Here is a 26,872-nt window from a genome sequence, read left to right on the forward strand (position 1 = left end):
AAAATGTAAGATTAATTACACCTTCTGGCAGCATATACACAAAGACTTCCCCAAGACCTGGCCTCTTTTGGGGATGCAAACAGGGGTAGGCAGTGAACGTGGAAAACGTCCTAGGAAAGAGGACACAGCACCATTGAATTCATCACATCTCCTGCTCTGTGCAGCTCAGCAAGAGTTGCAGCCAGGGTAATGAAAGGGAAGAAGGCCCATCTGAAGAATTTTAGCTGAGCACAAAAAGCTGTGTTGCCATGAACCAAATATTCCAACATGTTAGGCTTTTCATGAGAAAAAGGATAGCTAGGACTCAGTAAATGGCTATGGATTCACTGAGCCCTCTTTTACATTGGGTCAGTATGAAAGGAGTTCCCTGCTCTGAGGGAGGCTATATCCTTAGCCCCATGGCTGATGCTGTGCAGTTCCCCATCCCTGCCCCATTCATCCATACCCCAAGTGTTTTCCCATGGTCATTTCAACATGTGTAGGCAATGAATGAGCTTCAGACTATCTGTGGGCATAGAACAGTAGTTCTCAACCTGTAGGTCCCCAGATGTTTTGGCCTTCACCTCCCAGAAATTCTGACAGCTGGAAAACTGGCTGAGATTTCTGGGAGTTGTAGGCCAAAACTCCTGGGGACCCACAGGTTGAGAACCACTGGCATAGAAAGAATGAAGAGTACACCGGGCAGGAAGTAATGTTCAGAAATCCTCATGAGAATAGGGACATAGGCACTGCATTGCCATGTCACACCCTCAGACCCATTACCTTTGAGGCCCATGGCAGCCCGGCCCTGCCGACTGGAACTGGATCCATATGCTGGTTCAGGCCGATTCAGGGTGTCCTTCTGACGAGCTACAGCCACTGCGATGCCCACAGGAGGCTGGCGCACCTCGCCATCCCCATGGCCCAACTCATGGTCCCTACTGCGGGCACAGTCAGGTCGTTCCAGTTCTTGCTGTCCTTTGGCCCCCAGAAACTTGCCCCCATCCTGGTGGGCACAGCTGCCCTTGAGGCTGCCCAGCCCCACAAAAGGAGCTTTCTGTCCCACAATAAGTGCTTGGTTACTATACTTCAGCAGGTTTTTCATGGCCGACACCTCATCGGGGGGAGTTTGCACATCCTGGGTTAGCACTGAGCCTTGGGTCATGAGTGCAGCCTGCTGAAGGCTGCTGCTAAAAGGGTCCAGGTAGGCACCCTTCCTTTCTTCTGCCATAGACAAAGGAGGGCCCTGGCCCTGCACTGGCCATGGGGGCAAGTGTGGTGGTCCATTGTAGCCCAATGAGCTGAGCTCCATTGATTTGCGCTTGGACTCTGCATGGGCACCTGCCTGTTCCATCTCTGTTTGCAAGTGCTGCTGGTGGCGGATACGAGCCACTTTCTGGGTGCTGGGCGTTGGTGGCTCCTTGGGAGCCTTGTCTAAAGTGCAACAGGACTGGCTGAGTTTGCACAGCGTCTCTTGAGGGCTAGGGCGGGCACAGTCCTGAGGTGGCACCATCTCAAAGTGGCCACTCTTAGACTGATGGTGCAAGCTACCAAAATGGGCATCTGAGCTGTTGTTCAGGTACTCCAGGCCTTTGAGGCGGGTGCTGGAATTCTGTGGCCACTCCAGCCGCCGTTCAGCCTTGCCCTCAGCTTTGAGGTGAGAGAATGGGTGGTTTCCATAGGAGGGTGGGTGCTCTGGGACCATGTCATGGGGACGCTCTTTGCCCTCACAGGGCTCAGAGGGCACCTGGAAGGAGCGGCTCTTGTCAGTCAAGTGGCCCACAGAAGGCACAAAGGTGGCCCCACTGATGCGTAGCTCCCGGCCAGACTTATCCTGCAGAGGGCACATCCCATCTGGACTGGAATGAAGCTGCAGGCAAGGGAAACTGCCAGTCGTTGTGCTCAGGGCCGGGGGCCCAGTGGGCAAACTAGATGGGACAGTGTAGGAGACTGAGTGGTGCAGCATCTGTCGTCGCTCCAGGCACTCACTGTAGGACTGGGGAACCTCATGATGCCCAAGTTCCTTGGCACAGCGGCTCTGGGCCCCAGCATGGCGTGGCAGGATGCCTCCACCACAGCTGGGGAGAACAGCTTTGCCCGAGTCACCATTCAACACCTTGGAGCTCATCAGGCATGAGGGTAAGTGTTTGGGGCGGCTGTCGCAAGTGCCTCCTCGCTGGGCAGTCCCTTCCTTGCAGTTCCCTTCAGCGGTCATAGGCATCACCAGCTTGTGCCTCTCCTTAGTGTCATCTTCCACTGTCCGCTCCTTTCCCTCCCCTTTGGCTCCTTTGTCCTTTGATAACACAAAGCGCTCGTAGTCCTTGTGGCACTTCTGTCCATGGCCCGCCTCTCGGTCTCGGCTGCAGGAGCCAATTGGGTGACCAGGTGCTGCTCGGGCAATGCTGGGGAAGTTGTGATTGGTTGACAACAGGGTAGGTTGAGCCGGCAAGTTCCGCAAATAGAAATTGTCTGGAGAAAAGAAACAAGTAATTAGGAATGGTGTTCTCCTTCACTGTACCCTAGCTGACAACAGCCCATGTTGCAGTTGTGATAACATCCCAACCCATGGACTGTGGCCCAAACAGCTCTGAGAATAAGACCTCTGTTGCTGTATTGCAATATTCTCAGACAGCACAAAGGCAGAGCTAAATTGACAGATAGCAGGGGTCTTTCTGAAAGATATGGTAGGAAGAGGAAAGTGACATCTGGTAGATTTTAGTAATAGGGATCAAGGTCCTTTCTCTTCCTTTTCCCTTTCTGCGGTTTTATTTCACAATGATTCTTTTACCCCATGATGGTACCCTACACATTCCAACCATGCCCCCAAATTTACCTTTCTGGCTTTCATAGAAACGGTGCTGGCCATATAGGACGTTGCTGTTTCCATGGTGATCCAAGTGGCTCATAGGAAGGAAAGTGGATGCTAAGCTCCCCGAGAACCTTGGGTAACCTGGAGCTAAACAAGAGGCAGTGAGGAATGAAATGTCAGCATCGCAACATAGGAGTCATAAAACCAAGTCACCGGCTAGTCCCTTAGCCTATTCCGTCTCCATGTCTATGTTGAATTGAAATTCAAAACCCCTTTGACTCAATGGATTTGATTTGTTGTTCTTGTTCCAATGGCACTGATCAGCACCAATGTCCACAGTTGGGGAACAGTTTTATTTCGAGCAACAGGGAGGCAGGGCATGTAAGAAGGTGGTCTAGGGTAGTGCTGAGTGGACAGGCAGTCCAAATGTATTTGTACCACGTACAGAAAACCCCTCTGGTGGCAGCATGACAGAAGTCACTCTGACATCTTGGAAAGGGAAATAGCATGAAGCAAAGTCAAGGGGAGTGGGAAACAAGGGCGAATTCTAACAGACACGGGCCACTGAATTCTTCATGAAACTTAGTATCATAGAGTTGAAAGAAACCACAAGCACTGACCAGTCCAAACCCCTGCCAAGCAAGAACACATAATTAAAGCAATGATGTTTTTAATATGAATCCCTCAATTCAAAGGGAAAATATAAACATATCCACTTCACCATGTGTGCCCAGGCCTAAAGGAAATAGCAGGAACTTACGCAAGTTTGGCGGCATATTTCTGTATATGCATATATCTAAATTTTGCACCAAAATGACACAAATCCTATTATTAGGATAAATGTATACAAATAAAGCATTCTGCTTCAAACCTTCAGCTTTTCAAATAATATGACTTGCTAAATGTTTTGATGAGGGTTGACAGACCAGATAGAGAGAGCAGACTAACGGGGTTGGTACAGTAGAGTCTCACTTATCCAACATTCTGGATTATCCAACGCATTTTTGTAGTCAATGTTTTCAATAATCGTGATATTTTGGTGCTAAATTTGTAAATACAGCAATTACAACATAACATTACTGCATATTGAACTACTTTTTCTGTCAAATTTGTTGTGAAACATGATGTTTTGGTGCTTAATTTGTAAAATCATAACCTAATTTGATGTGTAATACTTTTCCTTAATCCCTCCTTATTATCCAACATATTCACTTATCCCACATTCTGCCAGCCCGTTTATGTTGGATAAGTGAGACTCTACTGTAGTAGTGTTCATTTTGACAATGAACAGTGCCATGCAATAAGAGTGTGGTCTGCTCTCAACGATATTGAAGATGTGAGCTCTGACTATTGCAAGTACTTCTCTTATTCCTACTACAATGTTCTCTACAGACATGCAGGCTCGAAGCTCGGTTTCTTTAAATATTAACATGAAAGAGAAGATTCTGAATAACCTGGGGCTGCTACCATATCCCTGACTCCATGCTTGCACAGGGGGATGAAATCTACTCACAGCTATTAACTTTACAACCTTCACTAGGACAGTATTCTCCTGGATTCCTGCCAGTCTGTGTCTGGGTCAAGTGTCAAGTGCTGCCACTAAGGATTCTAGTTGGAGGGAGGGAGGGCACAGCCAAGCACTTTGATGGCTGCCAAGGTGAGCATTACCAGAATGGCCAAATGTGGCCTCAAGAAGCACTACCCCAAAGCTTGGGGCGGGGGACCTGGGTTGAATTCCTAATTCTTCCACAGATTGAGTTCAAATAAATACATCAGTCATAGGTGAAAGTCAGCTCCCTCATTTGTAAAACAAGAGGGCTCGGTGATTCAGCTCGGTGATTCATCAATATGCATTTTAAAAGTGGCAAAATACAGAAGAAGAGCAGCTTTAAAAATATGGAAATGCTTACTGCTCTACCACTTCAGAAATGGAAATTGCCTCTTGTTAAAATGCAAAGGAAGGCACCATACTATAGGACTGGCTAAAAAAGAAGGAAGGATATTGATAAAATTAAACTAACCAGTTAAAAGAAATCATATTACACATTCACAATGTGCAATAAATTATACAGAAATACCAATCTATCCAAAAAATGCTTTATTAAACTGGGAAATAAAAGAGACATGTATTGAGAAAGACAGGGCAGGTTTGAGTTTTTAGAGACTGAACAACATTGATGGGTACATGGGAGGTAAAGCCTTAAAAGCAGGAACTGAAAAGAGTTTGCATATTAAATACATATATTTGAATGCTACGGGTGGCTAATCATGGTTCAGTTAGAACCAGCTCTGCCTACTTGTGACCAAAACATGCTCAAACACAGTACAGAGCAAAAGGCATAGGAAGGATTTTCCACACTCCTTCCGTTTTCAACTCAGAGCTTCTCAGGCTCAAATCCCAAGCACTGTGCCAAGTCACCAAGCTCTCCTCCCCTTGTCTGAATCTTCCCATTGTCTGCCCAACTCCTCTCTATGGTTCTACACAGGAGGAGGAAGCTAGCCCTCCCGACGTCTGCCCAACTAATCTCCCTAGTCGGCCACACACCAGCACTTTCAGCCCTGCTACCCCACCCCACCCCGGACGGGCCGCCTGTCAGCGTGATGCCGACAGCCTTGCCTGCACCCCACCCCCAGCATCCCCGGCATGCCGGAAGCCAGCTGGCAGCCGTTCAAACTAGCAGTCGGGCTGGCTGCCAGGGCACAGTGCCAGCAGCACCTTGCCTCTCGCACTTTAACTTTCTGCCTCTCACGGGGAGAGAGGATGTCGGAGAGGAGGGAGGCAGCAGGAGGGGCACAGCAAGAGTCAGTCAATGGGAGGGGGGGAGAGAAGGGGGGGGAGGAGTGGTCCATGAAGTGCAAGGCTATTTGGAAAACACAAAGCCACACGGCCAGCAGCACAACACAGCTGGAGTAGTCTAAGGAATAAGTTGGACAGCGTTGTGCCTTTGGAGCCAACCAGTTGAATGCCAGTTTTCTTGGGGTACCTCATGTAATGGAGAAAGGCAGTGACAGAACTTCCCATTGTCTTAACAAGCCAGAACTGGAATGCCAAGGGACTGCAATGGGGAGACTGGAGGCCAATTGGCGGACATGTGCGTGAAGGAGATGTAGAGCCAGAATAAACAGGAAGTTTGGGGATGGTAATGAGGGGGCACCGACAAAGCTGTGGAGGGGGAGTGTTGAGGTGGAGAGGAAACCCAGCTACTTCATATTGATCAGGCCTTTGGCAAATTCTTTGTCCAAACCATTTGCTCAAATGTCCTTAAGAAAAGGGGAATGAAAAATTTTGGAACATCTCAGGGGAATTTCAGAAGCTAAATAGAAGAGAAAGGGTACCTCAGTATTAGTGAAGAGATTGTGCAAACAATTGTTCCTTTGTGTTCCTTGCCAGTTTTTCCCCAGAAGATAGGAAAAAAGTCTTCATGTCTGTGCTACATAAAGTAGATTAGTTTAAGAGAGGAACCTCGCATTTTGTGGTCAGGAGGTGGAGCAATAAACAGCTGGCTTTGCAGGAATTCCAAGTTACAGAAGGTGTCCTACATATCCCTGTGTTCTCAAAGTGCGTAGGCATTCTGTGCATTGGTGTGTATGTGTGTGTGTGGGGGGGTGTCATCTTTCATTCTTGATGTGATACCTTCTTCTATAAGGTTGTTTGTTTTTTGTGACTTTATATGAACAAGACTATTGTATAGATTCTAGTGCCTAGCACAGAATATTGAGCATCTCAGTTTAATTTTTACATGTCACCTTTCCAGTGGTTGTGGTTGTAACATCTAACATGAAGATGATCATACAGCAGCATCTATGATGGCTTCCATGCCTGCCTCCATGTCTACTTATCTCTCTCTTAAAAGCCTGCATGTATGTCTTTCCTTCTTCAACTCACTCATCTTCTCCTGTTATCCTAAGGTTTATATTTGGGATTCTCAGGGGCAGCTGAGGAAGAGACCATGAAAGAAGTTTGATTTAAGCTCAGAGACCTTGTGGAGCATAGTTTCCTCTTTCCAGAGCATGTCCTATGCATCAGGCAACCATATGGCTACTAAGACAGAATTAGCATACTTCCAGCAAACCTTCTTACCTTCATGGGAGTGTGAGAACCAAAGCTGGGATGTGCTAGAGTGGGGGCCACGAAAGGCTGGGTCTGATGGAGATGATGCAGGGCCTGTGGGATGTGGGGGTGCTGCTGAACCCAAGCTGCTGCTCAGGAAACTGCCCATAAAAGATGAGGCAGGTGAGTTTCCCATCAACCCGCTTCCTGTTGGTACACAAAAGGAGAGAGAAAGAAAGAAAGGAGAATGTCAGCATAAAGGTGGACAACAACAAGCTCATCAAACTCACCACAATAGTGAACATTAATTTATTTGGATGTTTTATCCAGTCTCCTACATTACTTTGCAAACAGAACCTATTTTAAAAATTAATTTGAAAGCAATGTCATATTTGCAAAGCAATGTCATGCATTTTATTTACAAAACTAGCTACTCCCAATCTACTGGTATTTGAATTCCTAGTTCATTGGAATATGTGTCCCAAGCACTATATTTGGAAAGAGAGATAAGAACACCATTAAGAAACATATGGGTCCACCCACTACACACCATCACATCTTGTTTCTGGGTGCATAAACAGGATTTCCCAACACAACCTGCCTACTGTGATGGGCATATATTGTTACCAACCTGCCTTCCACATTGGGGACAGAATTGGCATTAATGTGAATATCCAGAGAAGACCTCTGAGGATCAAAAATTGGATAAGGGTTTCTGAATGTGGTACCAACACGAAAGCATGTGGTGGGAGTACTCTTTGTTGCTTGATAACACACAATCTTATCAGGAGGCAAGGGGTTGCAGGTAAATGTGTCATGGGCTATGGAGCCCTGGTGGTAGCTGGCACACATGCAGAACCCCTCAGTATACATGTCTGCGATCTTGTTAGCACTCACACATCAGCTCAACACCAGAAGCTTCAACGCCATCTTACAAACCCTGGAGAACAACCGACACACAACTTATTGAATTCCAGGACTGCATCAATGTATGTGTGTGTGTGCGTGCGGGAGGGGGGGGATTACCATTGGGAAATAAATAGGATTGAAACGAGTTCTCTCCAAAGATATATACAGAATTTACAAATACAGTGTAAAGCTAAACACAGACACTGTGAAGCCATGATACAGAAACAACACCCTGCAAATATGAAACAGAACAAGGGGACTGGGAGGGGGGAGGGGTCCCCTTTTTCAAAGCACTGAGTAGTGCCTAGCTCAGACAACTCTGCCTCTAAATTTCTAAGCAAAACAGCTCATGCCTGATTCTGCAGTCTTACAATTGCAGCCCACTACACACCTGAAACCCACTTCCTTTAAGAAGAAATCTTTAATGCAGCTGTTGTGTGTTGTCACATGAACTAGACACTGAAGGGTTAGTTCTCAAATGACAGTGGAGTTTGACTTGTGACGTAACATCCATGTGAGCAGAGTAATGTAAATGCAGTGAGCGCATGTGAGATTGGCCAGTCGCTTAAGCTGAAGGAAGGTAGAAACAGGTGGTTTTAGGGGACCTGGTCTTTTGCATTACAAGCAGAGTGCTTATGCAAGCAGTGTTTATGCCCAGATCAGCTGCTGATTTAGTCTCAGATCTATGATGCTGAGTTACTGTAGAATCTAGGAAATGTAATTAATCTGTTTCCTTTGTTCAATGGAGGGGGGTGCCTATGTTGTACAATGGTAGGTCTGGAAAATATATGGCTTTAGCTGCCCCTAATGGGACAGAAGACTTCAAAAGAACATCTGGATCCTACCCCATAAAGTAAAAGCTGAGTCAGTCCTACAGAAACCAAACTGGCCCACTATAAATGTTGGTAATTAGCCACATAACAAGCCAAAATTCACTGTTATCTCCATATGGAAAATCTTTACCTACTGAATTTCTGCCTGTCCTATGGTATAACTGCTTATACCATAGGACAGGATTGGTCTGCGAATACAGCATGCTATCAATAGGCAATGGGCCTGGGCCTTTTAGTCATTCCCCCAAGGCATCTGACGTGGGCGAGTGCCTGGCGAGGCATCCAGCCAAGCAGCAGGAAGTACTCCTCACTGTAAACCCGCCCACACTCCCCGGCTAATCCCACTGGGATGCCACAGTGATGAGTGTGGGGATGTGGTTACAAGGGCAGGGCCAAGGCCGCTCCCCACAGACCAGTGGGAGGGAGAGCTTAGGCCAGCTCGGGAAGTCCCTTCTCTGGACAGACAAGGCTGTGAAGGGGCGAAGTCAGATTTGGGGGGGAGGAGTGTCCCGGAAGGGGTCTTGAGAACCCTTCACCTTGGCCTCTCCCACAAGCTGAGCCCAGATTCATGTGGACCAACGGCCTGCGAAATCTCAGACATAATTTGGATTGCCAGACAGGACCACAGGCTTCTTCCCTCAAAAGGCATCTGGGCTGAGACATTTTCAATGCTCAAGAGAAAAGAAAAAGAACATATTCCTTCCTAAGACACTTAGCTCATTTGTTCTTAGGAAGCTCCAGCTCTTACCAAGGCTCAAGCCTGTAAATTCAATTGATCTGTTCACTAACTTCAGTGTTCAACTGTTCCATAAAACGGCCCCACTTGCATTTACCTCGATACTTCCCAATCCATCGTGCTACATGAAAGATCATCCACTCATTCACTCCCATCCCTAATCCACCCACCCTGGTGAAACATGTCACACTTTCTAACCACTGCCAGACACACTGCCTGCAGCTATCCTTTTAAATTGTCCAGTAGCTTAAAGCATTTCAATATATTCTATGAGCCTTGTTTGACTGGCATGCAGCCGACATAAAAGAAAACAGAAACAATATGGTTAAAAACTTGAACCACAGTTCCAATCTTGGTTGCATTACATTGGAGTTGAGTATGTCAGTTCTCTTAATTTTCTCCTATTTGCTTATGTGAGATCGATAGAAATAATCACGGAAACAACTAAAAAACAAATTTAATTTTTTAAATGGGGATAAGATTTGGAGCTAAAAATATTCCCGATTTCTGGAAGTTGTAAAGTCTTCCCCAGTTTCTCTCATCTAATATCCTTTCCTAACACACAAACACACAGGTATTTCAAGGTTTGAAGCCATTCCAGTAGGGTCCTGTACAATTTATCATCACCTGATAAGGGAGAGATCTTTTAATTTTGGTCTCCCTGAAGGCTGCTTAGTTTGGCTAGATTTGCAATGGAGCCAGGGCTTGGATTAGCAAAGATGATTGTGTCATCTGCCACCCCTCTCAGGCCACCCCATTTTCCCTGTGTTCAGCTGCAATCTTCACAGTATTGTGAAAGAGAAATGGGATTTTTCCAGCAGCAACATATTAATGTGAGCAATCCTTTCTGCAATAAAAAGTATTTTGAGGAGAATTACTCTAAAATGGGCAATTAAGACCCATTAGTTTGACAAAAGACCTGCTACTAGTAGGGGAAATTTGCTGGAACTATCCTCCTCCTTGCCTTTTACTTATCTGGGTCAATGCAGCTACTTGTGTTTTTGAAATTTTATAGGAGTGTGGCTACAGAGATTGCAGTGATGAGCACCTGCACTTGTGTTTCTAGACTGGTTGCTCCTATGACGGTATGTCTGAAGAAAGCTACATGCAGAATTAGAATTGCCCATCTCTCTTTAGAGGTCACAGTACAGAACTCTGTCTGTATGTCTATCTGCAATCGTACTCGTCCATGAGTGATAGACTTTGAGTGAGTGTGTAGACATTCCCTTTTCCATCAGTGTAGATGGGACTGGAAAAATCTTTAATATGCAGACACTATCCTATGATTTCATGCATTTGAAAAAGTAATCTAATAGTGCAATCCTATGTCCACATATCTGGCAACATGGGAACACTCCCGCTGAAGACAATGCACATGGAAGCATCCCTCAAATGATGCATAAAGGCAGCAGAAAAATCCCCAAATGTAGTCCTAGAGTTCATAGACCACATAACAGCAGATAAATGGAACAGCCCTAGCATCTAGCATATTTTTGTTTTGGACAAAGCTGTAGCTTACAACTACCTTGTTTCTCTGAGACCCAATGAGTGGCCCAAGTATTCACTCCTCTCTTCAGTCCAGGCATCTAGTGATACAATGATGAGGCGGTGATCAAGGAGGAGCCCTCCTCTTCAACCAAAAGTTCTATCTGCAGCCATAGCTTCAAGTCAGGCAGCTGGCAGCCCATTAATCCTGTTCTACCCACTTGGCCCTACAGTTTCAAACTGCTCAACATTTCTTACCCTGGAGCTTGCCATTTCACTGGCCAGGACAGTTTCAAACAGCTCTTACTGCTACTTTTTCCTCCCAGACCTCAGGCAGCTCAAATTTAGCCCCAGAAAACAAATCTTCCCCTTGCTGCAGACCCCAAAAATCCTGATGCCATCTTGGGCAAAACAGTTGCCCTTTCAAGGCTGAACTGCCAAGGAGACGGAGGCTAGATAAAGAGGGAGGAGAGGACACCAGGGTTGGAAGTGAGTGTGGGTAGAGTTGCCTTTTCTAGACCAAGTCCCACTGAGAAGCCAGGGTGCAGGCCCTCGACTTCCACCTCCCTGAGAAAAGAGCCCCTTTGCCTGGGCTCTCTCATGCAGCCAGCATTTCCCAGCCCATGAGTCACAAAACTGTTGGCAGCTTTGCCTCCCTGGACACTGCAGCTGATCAGGCCCTTGCCAACTTCCCACCCTCTCCTCAATCGGTAAGCTCAGCCAAACTTCTTACTTGCTCTGTTTTGGAGCCCTTGGATCCCACGAACTGGAAGTCCAGCTCAGAGCAACTCCCTCTTCCTAGTAACCTTGAGCCAGTTATAGTACGAACAATAACAGAAATAAAGGAACAAAATTTATTGGAGGCGGCATTCACTTCTCTGATGAAATAACCCAAGGAAGGGCTCTGACTACATTTATTCCTAAACCCAGCATAAGTTATAATCCAGACCATTTGGGGCTTTCTATATTTGTGACTCAAGCAGTTTGACTCATCTCCTCTTTGGCTTACCTGTGGTCTGTTTCTCCTTTTATTTTCCTTCAAAGAATTAAGCAATTCTCAGGATTATTTTTATGTATACAGTAGAGTCTCACTTATCCAACACTCGCTTATCCAATGTTCTGGATTATGCAACGCATTTTTGTAGTCAATATTTTCAATACATTGTGATATTTTGGTGCTAAATTCGTAAATACAGTAATTACTACATAGCATTACTCCGTATTGAACTACTTTTTCTGTCAAATTTGTTGTATAACATGATGTTTTGGTGCTTAATTTGTAAAATCATAACCTAATTTGATGTTTCATAGGCTTTTCCTTAATCTCTCCTTATTATCCAACATATTCGCTTATCCAACGTTCTGCCGGCCCATTTATGTTGGATAAGTGAGACTCTACTGTAGGTATTGTAAAAGGAAAAGCCAGTTCTGGAAAAAAGTTTTCTTTCTGTCTAAATGTGTGAAAGTTTCAGGGACCAATTGGTACAGTGGCTTTCCAAGTATTTTATTATTCTTTGCCTTTTGCTTTTAATAACATCTTGATGTGCAGATATTAATTAGAAAGTGATGATGATGGTGGTCATTTCTACAAAAGCCTCTCACCCTTACCAGCTGATTTCTGTACACCTTTTTGTTTTCAGCACCAAAGCAACCAGGTGGATTTACCCACACTTCAGAATTATAGCAGCTTGACACCACTTTAACTTCCACAACTCCATCCTGGGATTTGTAGTTTGTGGCACCAGAATACTCTGTCAGAGAAGAGTCAACATCTCATAAAATTACAAATCCCACAATTCCAAAGCAATGAGATATTGCAGTCAGTGTGTCTCATCACACTAGAGCATGAATCCACTTTAAAACCAGTTTCTGTCTCCTACAGAATTCTGGGGTTTGAAGTTTGGTGAGGCCCAGGACCTGTCTGGCTGAGCTGTTTAAAGCCCCCTCCCTAAAGTGGATTTAAAGTGGATCCAAGCTTTAGTGTGATGGGGTCCCAGTGTGGTGTCAAGATGCTATAATCCTGTAGTGTGTGGATACAGCTGAAGTCACCCAATAACTCTAATGGTATGACTATGTCTGTATGTATACAAATACACATGGATAATTAATGTTGAGAGCCTCTCCTGTACTTACAGTATATGCTTCCAAAAGGTGGGGCAGAGGAAACTTGACATCCAAACACAACGGTTGCATTTTTCTTACATCCCACCCACTCTCAGCTACTCTGAAAATCAGCACTTGGAGGAGCATAGAGCCATTGACTAACAAAGTAGGAAGTTCCATATAAGTACTTAACTGAAATGTTTGCCAGTGTCAAATATAAGCCAGCTCCCATCCTACTAAATTCTTGAGATTCAGTTTGTTCTATGTAATGGGTTCATTACAAGAAGCAGAGGGGAGGAACAGTTAAAAAAAAACCCACACACACACATCTAGAAGAAGAAAATTCATTAAATGGCATAAAAAAGGCTGAGAGAGCAATCATTTCCCATGTTTTCCATTGCTTCAAACTTTCTTGTGGTTTCAGCAGACCAGAGTTCTCTGGGTTGCCCGCCACAGGGGGTTTCACTCTTCTCTGGCCACTGGAAGCCAGGAAAATTAATAATATGAATTCTAATAAAATCCTCATAGAAGCAGACAGGATCCAGCTATGAAGCAAACCATTAGGACCGGGAGGAATGCCATCCAACACTGCCTGTGGAAAAAACTGGGCTAGGCTGTTTTCCCGTTCATTCAGTAAGTGGCAGGAAATGGGAATTTCCACCTTAATTCTCCCCTCCCTTTTCACCACTGAAGGAGGACTGGCCATAAAGTCATACATGTCAGAGACAGGAGGCAAGGAGATAGGAGACTACTGCTCTTTCTCCAAATGTATATATAGGTCAGAGGAGGCTGTCAGAAGGGAAAGAGAAATAACCAAAAATAACATCACAGAAAAAAGTGCAATTATTTCTCATACATTGCCCTGCTTTATCACCTTTGCACCACTCTGATAGAGCCCCCATGGTTAAACACTTGTGCTGGCAGAACTGCTGACCTGCAGGTCGGCGGTTCGAATCCAGGGAAAGTGGGTGAGCTCCCTCTGTCAGCTCTAGCTTTCCATGCCAGGATATGAGAGAAGCCTCTCACAAGGATGGCAAAATATCAAACATCTGGGCATCCTCTAGGCAACGTTCTTGCAGATGGCCAATTCTCTCACACCAGAAGCGACTTGCAGTTTCTCAAGTTGCTCCTGATACACACACAAAAAAACCACTCTGATGTATTTTGTCATTTTTGATTGGCCCAATAAATGGACCACTATTTTGTGGATTTTGAGTTTTGTTGTATTTTGTCTATTGCAGAGTTCACTTTCTCAACTGTTGCTGCTGCTCAAGCTGGTTTAAAACCCTCCACTCCTATACTATACTATAATTGCTAACAGTGATGTCCCTTCTTTAAAAAAATGAAAATTAAACAGAATGGATCTGACTTGGATAAGGTATAAAGCATGGGAGAGGACTAGAAGTGAGTACTAACACTTTGTCGCCACCATGGTTCTCATCCCAATAAGGGGAACCACACCTTCAATTTACTTAATGAATTCACACCAGTCTAGCTTTCGTTTCCCAAGATAGTGTTGATCCGATGTTCTTAGGCCATTCTACTTGTCCCCTCATTGATACCATTTCTTTCCTACAGCTGAGTGCTGACATTAAAAATGGGTCCCATAACTAAGCATTTGCCTTGAAAGTAGCACAAACTCTTGATGTGCAAAAGCAGATCAAAAATGGGTGGGAGAAAATGGTGCATTTATGAAGGACAACGATTGTCAACCACTCAGCTCAAATTTATCTTTCAAATGCCCAAAGCTAACTAGGCAATCGGCCAATCCACCACCACTACTCTTTGTCAGTGGGGATTTCCTTAACTGTTGTACCAGCAATTCATAGCCAGCCAGTGCGAAAAGGCCTTCGTGTGGCATAATGTGGACAGAGTGTGCTGCCAAGAGAGAAGGGGGGGGGGGGGTAGGAGGGGGGAAGAGGTGAGTGAAAGACAAGGCTTGTGTGCTCAGCTATAGATGAGGAAGCTGAACCTTTTCATTGGCACAGTGACACATACTGTATGCAGACTATTTCTACTTGCAAGGATTTGGGGTTTCTTTCTCATTTTTTTAATGCAGACTAATAAAAAGTACCATCACCCTATTCCCATGTGGAAGTATGTTCATAGACATGTGTTGGTGGTTTCTGCTCCGGGGCAGACAGGTCTTTACTAACCACAAATGGTTGCAAAGTCTTTTGATCCTCAAGATGTGTGACTCTACTACCGAATGAAAGGCATAATAGAGCCAAAGAGGTGGGGGAAGCGGAGGAGAGGTGTTCAGCCAGCAGAGCAGCATCAATTGCCAGCACCTGTCTACTGGCCAAACTATGAGCAGCCCAGTGGAGTAAGTGCCAACTGGGAGGGCATATCATCCCAGCAACTTGCTGATCTCATCCAAGTATAGGTGATGACACTCCTTCTTCCAAATCAAAGTGTTTCAGGCAACCCATCCTGCTCAAATGTCTGGCCAAATGAAGGAATCATTCCCTGAGACAAGTATACTGTGTATTTTGAAAAGCCCAGGGTAATGGGCTCAGCAACCCTAGTGTCTGGCCTGTTTGACTGGTTTACAGTGGATACTCTATAGCAGGGGTCCTCAAATTTTTTAAGCCGAGGGCCGGTCCACAATCCTTCAGACTGTTGAGGGGCCGGATTACCATTTGAAAAAAAAAATACAAAAAAATTCCAATGCACACTGCACATGTCTTATTTGTAGTGCAAAACAACAACAACAAGAAGAACAATGAAAGAACAATACAATATTTAAAAATAAAAACAATTTTAACCAACATACATTTATCAGGATTTCAATGGAAGTGTGGTCCTGCTTCTGGCCAATGAGATAGTCAAGTTAATTAGGATTGTTGTTGTTGTTGTTGTTGTTGTTGTTGTTGTTGTTGTTGTTGTGTGCCTTTCAGACTTTGGGCGAGCCTAAGTCTAAAATTTATTTATTTATTATTTATTTATTGACTGCATTTATTTACTACATTTGTATCACACCCTTCTCACCCCAAAGGGGACTCAGAGTGGCTTACAAATTATATGTACATGCAATATATTATATTATTAGCATAGCACAATATTAGCATTAAATATTACTATATTAAACTATACTGTAATATTATTAGTAATATTATATGTAATATAGAATATATAATTAATATTATTATATGGTATTATTATTACTGTCATATTGTATTACATTATAATATTATTATCAATATTATATGTATATACAATATATTATATTATGAAACTGAGGGCAGGGGCCAGGAAAATGACCTCGGAGGGCCACATCCGGCCCCCGGGCCTTAGTTTGGGGACCCCTGCTCTATAGTAACCACATGTAAGGCATCTGTTATGAATCACTGCTGAATATCTAAATCAAAGCAACTGTCCCCAGATTGGACACTAGTAGGAAGTTAAGTCATAATTCATATACCCGATGAACTCCTACAATTCCGAACAGCTTGTAAACTGGCTGGGATTTCTGGAAACGGAAGTCCAAAATATCTGGAGGAGCACAATTTGCAAAACATTGCTCTAAAGAAGTAAATCCCAAACTCTGGTCCTCCAGGTGTATTGGACTTCAACTCCCAGAATCTCTGCCATTGGCTAAAGCATTTGAGACTGTTGGAGGTTGAAATCCAAAAAACAAAACAAATCAAAAAACAAAACAAAAAACTGGCAGACCAGAGTTTAGAAATCACTGCTCTCAACTCCCAGAAGCCCAGCCAGCTTGACCAACAGTCAGGAATTCTGGAAGCTGAAGCCCAAAGCACCTGGGAACCACTGTTCTAGAGTAATAACAAGGTGTTGTTGGGTTCTTAACTCCCAGCAGTTCTTCATGTTAGCTGGCTGAGGTTACTTGGGGTTGCAGAGGTCTGGAGGTTTGCACAATTTTCACTTCTGCTTCAGAGGCAAAACCTTTTCTTCCCTCTAAACCCTTTTTTTACTCCCAGTTCCAAAACAAACTCCATGACATCTGTAATTTCAGACACTGTCTCTCCAGAGTGCTTTTCATTTTGAAATTGTGATTTGCAACCCTAATGAGTCTTCTGCCAAAAAAGGGAAGAGATGCCATCTCAGTGGCCACATCATCAGGGAAAGGAGGGCTATACTCAGGTTGACCCCATTTACTCCACATTACCTAGGTAACTACATCAGCTTGAGAAGCATCCATTCAAACAGCACACAACACACACATACATTCTCCATGGCATTGGCCCGGCCTCTTAATTGCCATTTTTGTGACAAACAACAAACTTCCATTCCTGCTCTGTTGCTGTCTGTCAAGGAACTGACACCAGACCCTTCTTCAGCCGAAGGTCCTTTTGTAATCACATCTGCTTCTTATGACTTTCCTTGGTTCAAGAGACATCTCTGTTGCTGTTTTGAACCAGGAGTAGGTCACACGCTCCTCCAAACTATGCTTAAACTTCAGACATATGTGACTCCTATGCTTGGTGTAAAAATGGACAGGGGCTTCAAGCAATCTACTGAAGAATAATTTCAACCTGAATCAACCCTTAACCACCTTCTCTCCCCACATGGTAATTGTCTCCACAATTAAGAGATTGAACAGAGGCTGGGTGGCCATCTGTTGGGGATGCTTTGATTGTGCTTTGTCTGCATGGCAGGGGGTTGGGCTAGATGGCCCATGTGGTTTCTTCCAACTTTATTATTCTGTGATTCTATGATTTTATGAACTACGAGCAACTCATTCAACAGAGCGCAATATAGTCTTCTCCTGCTACACTTTCACCATGCACAGCAAAGAGATGGGTGAACAGAAACACAAAACAGGCAATATGTCTCTTTCACTGGACTGAGCTTCTGAGAAGAGAGAGCAACAGTTCTGGGAAAAGAATAAATGAAAGTACAAGCACTTTTGCCTCCTGGGTATATAGAGGGAATAAAAATGGTTATAAATGCAATTGCTGATTTCAGATGATTGAAGAAGCAGTTCACCCACAAAGATATAAAGTATCCATTTCACAATATACAGTATATGTGCACAAGTGCTACAGTACTCGTATGCCTCTAACACAGGGATTCTCAAACTATTTCAGCTGCAGAGCCCTTTTTGAAGCAAATGTTTCTTGTGGAGCCCCAATAAACGTTTAAATTTTATACTATGTATTATATAGTTTATTATATATAATGTATATATATATATATCAGGCATTGGCAAACTTTTGGACACAAGGGCAATTTCATTTAAAAATCTGACAGATGGGCTGGGCCAGTGGCAGATGAGTGGAGTGTTTGTGTGAACTAACTGAAAAAAAAAACATGAACAAATTCCTGTGCACACTGCACATATCTCATTTGTAGTGCAAAAGAAAAGAAAAGAAAAAAAACCCCAATATAATACAATATTTAAAATGGAGAACAATTTTAACCAACATAAACTTAACAGTATTTCAGTGGAAGACCCCAGGAGCCAACTAGTCCAAACCCCTTCTGCTATGCAGGAAAAGCACAATCAAAGCACCCTCTGAGCAGTGGGAGGGAAATAAGGCTTTGGAAGCAAAGAAGGTGAGGAGGGGGAAGATCTGGGTGGCAAGGAAAAGAGTCCGGGCGCAGTGAGAGAGGTGGGCGGAAAGCTGCCATTTCAGCAGCTCCAAACTTTAATTTCATTATCAATCAATCACGGAGCTCTAAGGGCTCCGCGGAGCACAGTTTGAGAACCACTGCTAACCTAATTAAATACCAGGAGGAAGACTGGGTTGGTTAGTTTAAACTTAAAAGGAAGTAGGAAATACAGTGTAGGTGTGGAGTTCTGTTCATATTCAAAGGCACTGCAGCAATCTCCAATACTTTTTTGAAGTATTATCTTACGGTATTTCAACTTTGGTTTGAGTCGATAATAGTTAATCCATGGGCTGAGCCTAAGGCTTGTGAGGAAGCCATATAAGGATAGCTATATAAGAAGGCCATTTTGCTGCCAGTGGGAAAGTAGAAGATGGCATCTCTTTCACCTTCCACATAAGGATGAATATTCATGATAGAATAGCATTGTCCCTGACATCACCTGAAGAAGCAGGCTGATTTAGGAGGCTTAAGCCAGGCCATGTGGCACCCACACATCTGTCAATAGAGGGAATGCCTAAAGGCCTCAGAAGAAACACCTGCTGCCTGTCTCTTGGCACTGCCACCCTATAGCATCTCCTTCCTGAGGGACTTTACTTTGTCCGATAGTAGCGTTGGCCCTGTAGTGAGGCTTGGATAGTAGGTTTGGGCCTGAAAAGAGAGGAAATATTTTCTGGGAGAAGTTAAAAGGCAGAAGCAGGGAAGTGTATCTATGAAGTTTGAGATGTCCTGATTGTAATGGACATGAATACTACCGAGGACAAAGAGAAAGGAGGCAAGGACAGAAATTTACAATGCCTGTGTCTCATATTGTCTCCATGTGCATGTGTGTACAGGCATGTTGCGGTCAACTAGATATCAGCACACCACCACTCCCAGTCCTGCTTCGGGTTCATGCTTCAGCACTGTGAAGGGAGTAGTCTATTCTGGTGGTTGGAAAATTGTATCAGAGCCCAGGACAGAGGTCATAGGCTGAGCTTTGCTTCCTCAGAACCACCACGTAGGGGAGGCCTCACCCAGCAGCCCCAGCCCCTAGGAGCTATGTGGGAAATGCTCAGGGAAACATCTGCTCCAATTCCAGGCAGGTTTCAGTGGCTGGTGAAGAAGACCAAGTTCTGAAGGAGAGGTCTGATGCAAACCAGATTTGCTGGGGGAAAGGTTCAGTAACTAGAACTGGCTCCCCCAATGTTCTGGGTGAAGTTGCAAATGCAAATTGCGCACTTAAGCACACATTTAGACATTAAGCCAGAGCTGTCCAGGCTCAACAATTTGAGAGAGAGAGAGAGATTCCACACTTAGACCCATAGGGATCCTTTAGGGATGAAGCTTGGAGGACAAAGCCTCATGTCGGCCATTTTTCATTTCGTTACATTAGGAATCTTCCTAGAAGCCAAAATGACTAAGTTGAGGCTACTGTATTCAGTCATAACATGTCTAATAAGAAAAGACAATAATGCTTAGTAGAGTGGGAGGCAGTAACAAAAGAAGACTGCACTGCAGGGGATAGACTCAGTTTAAGGAAGACAAAGGCCTGGGTTTGCAGGGCCTGATCAGGACATTGGGGACAAGGGGCCTCTCCTTCAAAGGATCCCCATAAGTCAAAGTCAACTTGATGGCAATTAACAATAGCAAACACTAGGACTAGAAAACATATTTGGAGAATAGTTTTTAATAGTTCTCAAATGACTGCAAATCCTGGAGAGAAGTCCAAACAGCTGGGAATATCCACAGTTTGGGATGTATTTTACGAGCACAGTTAATTCGGGGGAGGGGGGTGCAAATAATGTTAATTTATTTTTAAAAAGAGGTTTCCTGTAGAAAATGTGGTTTTCTGTGTAGAAATATTTTGTCAAATAGTCTTTGAAAACTATAGTTTTCAACAACTTTCTCACAGTAAAAGGATAAAGGGTAAAATTATTTATTCTTGCCCACAAAAATGAAATTGACCAAGATTTACACTCTACTTATATGTTTGGCATTTTTGCTTCTAATGTTGACAATATTGAGTCTAAGTCTGTTTGGAAGCTGCAGCCACTGAATGATGGAAGTACTTTCCACTGACACCTTGCATATTTCCAGGTCAAGATACTCTGCACATTTCCCTGTCATTTCCCTGTCAACTTCTGCCACTGAGTCTGGATCTGGACCTTGACATAATTTGGTTCAGATTAAGCCTTTTACAGATTATTCTATGCACATTTGCGGTCTTTAAAAAGTGATGAATACGTGCTTATTCCTGATGTACCTTCACAGTGAACAAAACCTACCAGCCAAGAACATGTCCTTGAATGCAAAACCAAGGGAACAGTCAACTATCAATCATACCTGTGAAAAAATATACAACAATCCTGGCAAGCGAGATAGGAAGAACACATTTTATATGCATAATGCTGAGCTATAGAGATGTAATGCTGAACATTGGCTATAGCCATATATGAGGAGCACATACCTAGAAAGATACATGCAAAACTAAATATATGGCATATGCCCATGCTTAGGCTCAATCAAGGATCATAAAAGCAGTGCCAACAACTTACTATTCAGATGGCTCTATGAAGCAGGATAGCTTTTTGGAGGGGAAAACTCTGCTATCTTATGAACAAATCTTTACACAAATTGGAAAAGAAGACTGGGAACTCAATCCCAATTTGCAATACCTAGCCATCATCTGCAGAAAATGAATCACATGGATGTCGCTCTGACTTTTTGCATAGAAAGATTTTTTCATCTATAGTCCTTTGGAAAAGCCAAAAAAGGTAAGGCTCAGTATAAACCAAAGTTTGGTCTGGAATAAAGTGGGGTGGGGAGTGCCTAAAAAAGAGTCAGTAGCAGTGGCAAAATCAGCTCATTGCTGACTGGACCCATCTCTGTGGCTAAGCCAATTCTGAAGCTTTGTGTTTCTCTCAAAGCAAACCCGCTTAGCCCTTAAGACATATCACACAATGACTCAGGGACTGGCTCTAGCTGGCTGTGCCAGTGGGCGAGAGGAAGACAAAACCTGGCTCTAAGGCCAGAGTTGCTCAATGATCTTGGTTTGGGGATATTCTGAGAATAGAATAGCTTGCAGGAATAGCCCTGGTTTTGGCCCATTGTTCTTTGAATCTGGAGAAAGCAAGTTTTAAAAAACAACCCAGTCCAAGCAGGTCAAGAAGCCAAAAACACTATACTGCCCAAACACCAGCTTTCAGAAGCATGTATGTAAACATCGCACAGCCCATAAACACAGGTGCTGATTTGTTTTCAGAAATTCAAGCATGTGGGCTTGATTGCTTTTATGCACATATAAAATAGTATACACACACACCCCTGATAACAGCAGAATGGTAACAACACAACATGCTTTGGTTTGTCTTCCTTTTAAAATAGATCTAAAGCAGAGATGGGCCACACTCATAGGTCTGGAGTCCAGTTTTCAGCTCTTTGGATCTTCTGTTGACTGCATAGACCAGGGGTCCCCAAACTAAGGCCAATGGACTGGATGCGGCCCTTCAAGGTCATTTGCCTGCCCCCCGCCCTAAACTTTAGACTTAGAGTCATCCAAAGTATGAAATGACTTGAAAGCACACAAGAAAAATCCTAATTAACATGACATCAGCCAAAAGGAGCCCCACACTTCCAGTTAAAATAGTGGTAAGTTTTTTGTTTATTAAAATTGTTCTTCATTTTAAATATTGTATTGTTCTTTCATGGGTTTTTTTTACAACAAATATTTATTTATTTACAACATTTATATTCTGCTCTTCTCACCCCAAAAGGGACTCAGGGCAGAACACAATACAGTAGAGTCTCACTTATCCAACATTCGCTTATCCAACGTTCTGCCTCCCGCCCAGATCCAAGGCTCTTTCTTTAGGCAGCAAGGACTAAAAGTTTTACGGATTTAATTTTCAACAATGTTGTTACTGTAAGTTCATTTTATGCAATTCTATCTTTTTTTGTAGTCAATTTGTTAGTAAATATTTTTGTAGTCAACGTTTTCAATACATTGCAATGTTTTGGTGCTAAATTTGTAAATACATACTACATAATGTTACTGTGTATTGAGCTGCTTTCTCTGTCGATTTGTTGTAAAACATGGTGCTTAATTTGTAAAATCATAACGTAATTTGACATTTAATAGGCTTTTTCCTTAATCCCTCCTTATTATCCAACATTTTTGCTTATCTAATGTTCTTTGGCCCTTTAATATTGGATAAGTGAGACTCTACTGTATATATACAGCAAGCACTCCATGCTGGGACATAAAATAATTATAAATATACTGTACACAAACATTAAAATCTATTTTAAAACCAGCTATTTAAACCAACTCAGGACACCAAATAAAGTATGTACAATGGACATTCATTAATGTGTTTTTCAAACTATAGTCCAGCCTGAGGAACCATGAACTGGCTCTCTGTTTAAAAAGTTTGAGGACCTTTGGCATAGATTGCCAAATTTCCCTGCAAATGGAAATTACCAGAAATCCTCTTCTGCTTTTGAAAATTTTCTGATGTTAAACAATGAAACTGATTTAAAAGTATAACTGCAGGTTCCAGAGGAAGCAATTCAACCTCATCTTTGGGTGGGAGAATTAGAAAAAAACAAGTGGTCCCTATGATCCATAGTAGATGTAAGTTACAGCATGTACTTTGAAGCCTTTACTTTGCCTACCTCTAATGTAACTGAGGCAGAGGTTCTGAACATATGAGAGATGAGAAAATACATTACACATGTACACAAAAACATAGACTGTGAGATGGAAAATGCAGACATTCTGCAGGTCTGCTTATGTGGTAGAGAGGTTACTAAAATCCTGGCAGCTGAAGACTTTTAAGTGGATATGAGTTCTTAATCCTTTGTTTAAAAATAAATAAAGTGATGCTTCAACCAATCATTAGAAGATAAGATGCACTCCAAAGACTTAAAATCCATTTGGGGGAAAACATGTAAGATTACTCTTGTTTGAATCGTACATCTTTTAGTCATCAGCAGATTTAACTACTTGGGAGAGATCACTTGGATCTGTACTTTCATTATAAATTATCCTTGATGGAATCTACCTTGGCTCAAAAATGAGGCCATGAGGCCCAGAGGTAGACTGCCTGTGAAATATGACCAGGTTTAGACCATGAACAGGCCTGAAAACTCTAGTGACAAAATTCAGTAAATTCATATTACCAGCTGGAAATAATGGGTAGGTTCTACATGGAAATAAAATTGGAATGGTCAAAGTTGCACAGCAAATAAATGGGGTCTGAGTTTGGAAAGCGACTACAGTTTCCAGAATCCCCCAAGCAGCATGGGGGACCTTGGGCATTGTAGTTAAAAAGCCACCACCCCAATGCTGGGGACTTGATCCAGTACTTCACTTTGCATCCTCCTGACATGTCTCAGCATCTGGATGCCCAAGTGCTCTGCATGAATGCCCAACCAGCTGTTGTGTGCCCAACTCTAGATTATGCAGCCAGCCCCCAATTTGTGTGAAAAGCCTTTCAAAGCAAGCAAAGCATAAAGATTCCCTGGGAACAATCCTACCCACTCAGTTCAAAAAACAGTTTGATGTTGTTGTTTATTTGTTCAGTCGCTTCCGACTCTGTGACCTCATGGACTAGCCCACACCAGAGCTCCCTGTTGGCTGTGGCCACCGTTAGTTCTTTCAAGGTCAAGCCAGTCACTTCAAGGATGCCATCCATCCATCTTGCCCTTGGCCAGCTCCTATTCCTTTTTCCTTCCATTTTCCCCAGCATCAGTATCTTCTCCAAGCTTTCCTGTCTTCTCATTATGTGGCTATTGTACTTCATCTTTGTCTTTAATATATTTTCCTCCAGTGAGCAGTCAGGCATTATTTCCTGGAGGATGGACTAGTTGGATCTTCTTGCGGTCCAAGGCACTCTCAGAATTTTCCTCCAACTCCACAGTTCAAATGCGTCTATCTTCCTTTGCTCAGCCTTCCTTATGGTCCAGCTCTTGCATCCAAAAAACATTTACTCAGTAGAAACTCTCTCTGTGTATACTCATAGTACTGAAAGGCAGCACCTGAGTGCAATATGAACACACTCTGTACAGTTATATCCATTTTTCTTCTGTCTAAACATCTTTCCCTCTGCCTGACCTTCACCTCCCCAGCCTGCAAATCTTATCAGAGGGTGCCTGAGTGAGGCCCATAATCAACACCCAGCCCTAATCAGCATTAGGGGTCTCCAGTTGTTTTGTTGTCACTTTAAGGGAATCAGGAATCAGGAAATCAAGTTGAACAAACTTGTCTGATTTAGCTTTGAGTATTCGCATTTTTAAAAGATGGAGAATGTTTTCAAAGAAAAAGGGGAGAAAAAACACCCAAAATGAAGAAGGAATAAGCGTAGAAATTGTGGAGAGGTGGGTAACAGGATCAGCAGAATGGCAAAAAGGTTTTTTTTTATTGTGTCAGAAATGACTTGAGAACATACTGCAAGTCACTTCTGGTGTGAGAAAATTGGCCATTGCCAGGGGATGCCTGGTTATGTTACTGGGAGGGTTCTCTCATGTCCCCGCAAGCTAGAGTTGTCAGATGGGAGTTCATTTCGTCTCATGGATTCGAACCGGCAACTTTCAGGTCAGCAGTCCAGCCAGCACAAGGGTTTAACCCACTGCACCACTGTGGCGCATATGGCAAAAAGTAACTTTGGGAGATTTTTTTTTTTTGCAAATCTCTAAAGTTCAATGTTTGTAAACTTTGTTTCACAAACAAAGCTATTAAAAATATTGTGTATGAAATTGCCTTCAGATTATTTTATTAAGTGTATAAGAAACGTAAATGTTTAGACTTGATCCCTCCTCCACATTATCTTATGATGCACATATAAGTAAATACAGATATTTCAAAATTTTAAAAAGCTGAAATTCAATGCTCTCAAACATTTTGGATGAGTGATCCCCAGCTTATAAAAATTCCACATTAGCAGAATACAGTTCTAGACTGATCAGAATATTTCTGGATCAAATTTAATTTTCAAAACTTTTCCCCTTCTTGCTAAATATCATTATCTTTCTTAAGGCTTTTATCCAACTGACATTATTCAGCCAGGAAAATAAAGAAGCTTTCCAAGCAAGGGGAACAGTGGTCCACATGGCCTGGCACCTTGATTCCCTCAGTCTTCTTATATATATATATGAGAAGACACACACACACAGTCCAGTGAGGAGTCCTCAAAAGGCTATATACTTTTAAGCCACATAAAAATGAAAGAAACTTGGCAGCTTTGTGGGGGAAAGGCTGGTAGTGGGATGAGATCCTGTGTCTTTTTACAATCACGTAAGAGGTAGAAATTCACCACTGTGATTTCTTCTCTTTATGGAGATACAACAGTGAGGATGAAAACTTCTCACAAGTTTTTCAGGTGTCAAAGGCTCTTTTGTGGTGATAGAAGCTGGGGGAGCAGTGTTAACAAAGTCACCTAGCACCAAAGCAAGCTCTTTCACAGGTCACCGACCTTTTCGCCATGCTTTTCCCATACCACTCATAGCTGTACTTCCACGCACTGCTCTTCCTCCTCCAAACTGCGTGAGCTTTCCAACCTCTTCCACTTCCTTAATTAAGGTGAAGATATAGCCTTCTGGGTAGGGAGACCACCAACAAATACCAGGTGCTGTAGGCTGTATTTCAGAAGAAGGAATTGGCAAAACCACCTCAGAGTATTTCTTGCCTAAGAAAACTTTTGTGAACTTCATGGGATTGTCATATGTCAACAGATGGTTTGAAGGCACACACACCACCACACACACACATAATTTCCACCATCTCTCTTGAATACTCTTGCAAAGACTGACACTACTAACTCAGACAGGAATCATTGCCTCTCTTTGGTAACCTCCACCCTATGGCCGGCCTGGCTTGTCCTGCATTTCCATCAGCTCCTACATCCAGGCGGCCAGAAAAGCCTCTCTTCCTGGCCAGGTCCATGATCCCTAGAGCAGGTTCCTCCCTCACAAATGCAATGTTCCCTGGATGAGTCATTCCATTGGGGGGGCGGGGGGGGGGGGGAACAGACGGGAACCAGACAGTAGGGAAGAGGTGACAAAGCTATAGGGAGCAAAGGCAAAAAGAACACTGTGCCAGTATTTGAAGGAGGGTGGGTCAGGGGAGTAGTGGCTGAGCATAGAGCCTTTGGCCAGAGTCTCTTTTTCTCTCTCTCAGTTTTTCCCAGATTTCATCATAAAGACAACTCCGAAGCCAGGAATGAGATGTTTAGCTGGCTCATATGGAAAGTGGCTATCTGGGCAAAGGCTTGATGCATTCAATACAGATGTTCTATTTTATGTACAAAAATCCTGTAATTAAATGGTTGACATCTGCTGGCTTTGCCTGGAATGGACTGAGCTGTGACAGATAACTAGCCATTTCACTTGGCAGTGGCAGTGGAGGACAT

At 43.4% G+C, this 26,872-nt stretch overlaps 1 protein-coding gene across 5 annotated transcripts in view; it reads right to left on the reverse strand.

The window, feature by feature from the left end:
- bahcc1 (BAH domain and coiled-coil containing 1) overlaps positions 1 to 26,872 on the reverse strand; it is a 139,249-nt gene that overhangs the window by 37,673 nt on the left and 74,704 nt on the right. For all 5 annotated transcript variants that reach the window (XM_062970824.1, XM_062970826.1, XM_062970822.1 and 2 more), the window contains exons 3-5: positions 6,870 to 7,046; positions 2,813 to 2,935; positions 763 to 2,448 (exon numbers count right to left, since the gene is read on the reverse strand). In XM_062970824.1, coding sequence (XP_062826894.1) covers positions 763 to 2,448; positions 2,813 to 2,935; positions 6,870 to 7,046 — 1,986 coding nt within the window. The remainder of the gene's footprint in view (positions 1 to 762; positions 2,449 to 2,812; positions 2,936 to 6,869; positions 7,047 to 26,872) is intronic.

The sequence above is a fragment of the Anolis carolinensis genome, chromosome 2 (genome assembly GCF_035594765.1).
Source record: "Anolis carolinensis isolate JA03-04 chromosome 2, rAnoCar3.1.pri, whole genome shotgun sequence".
Lineage (NCBI taxonomy): Eukaryota > Metazoa > Chordata > Lepidosauria > Squamata > Dactyloidae > Anolis > Anolis carolinensis.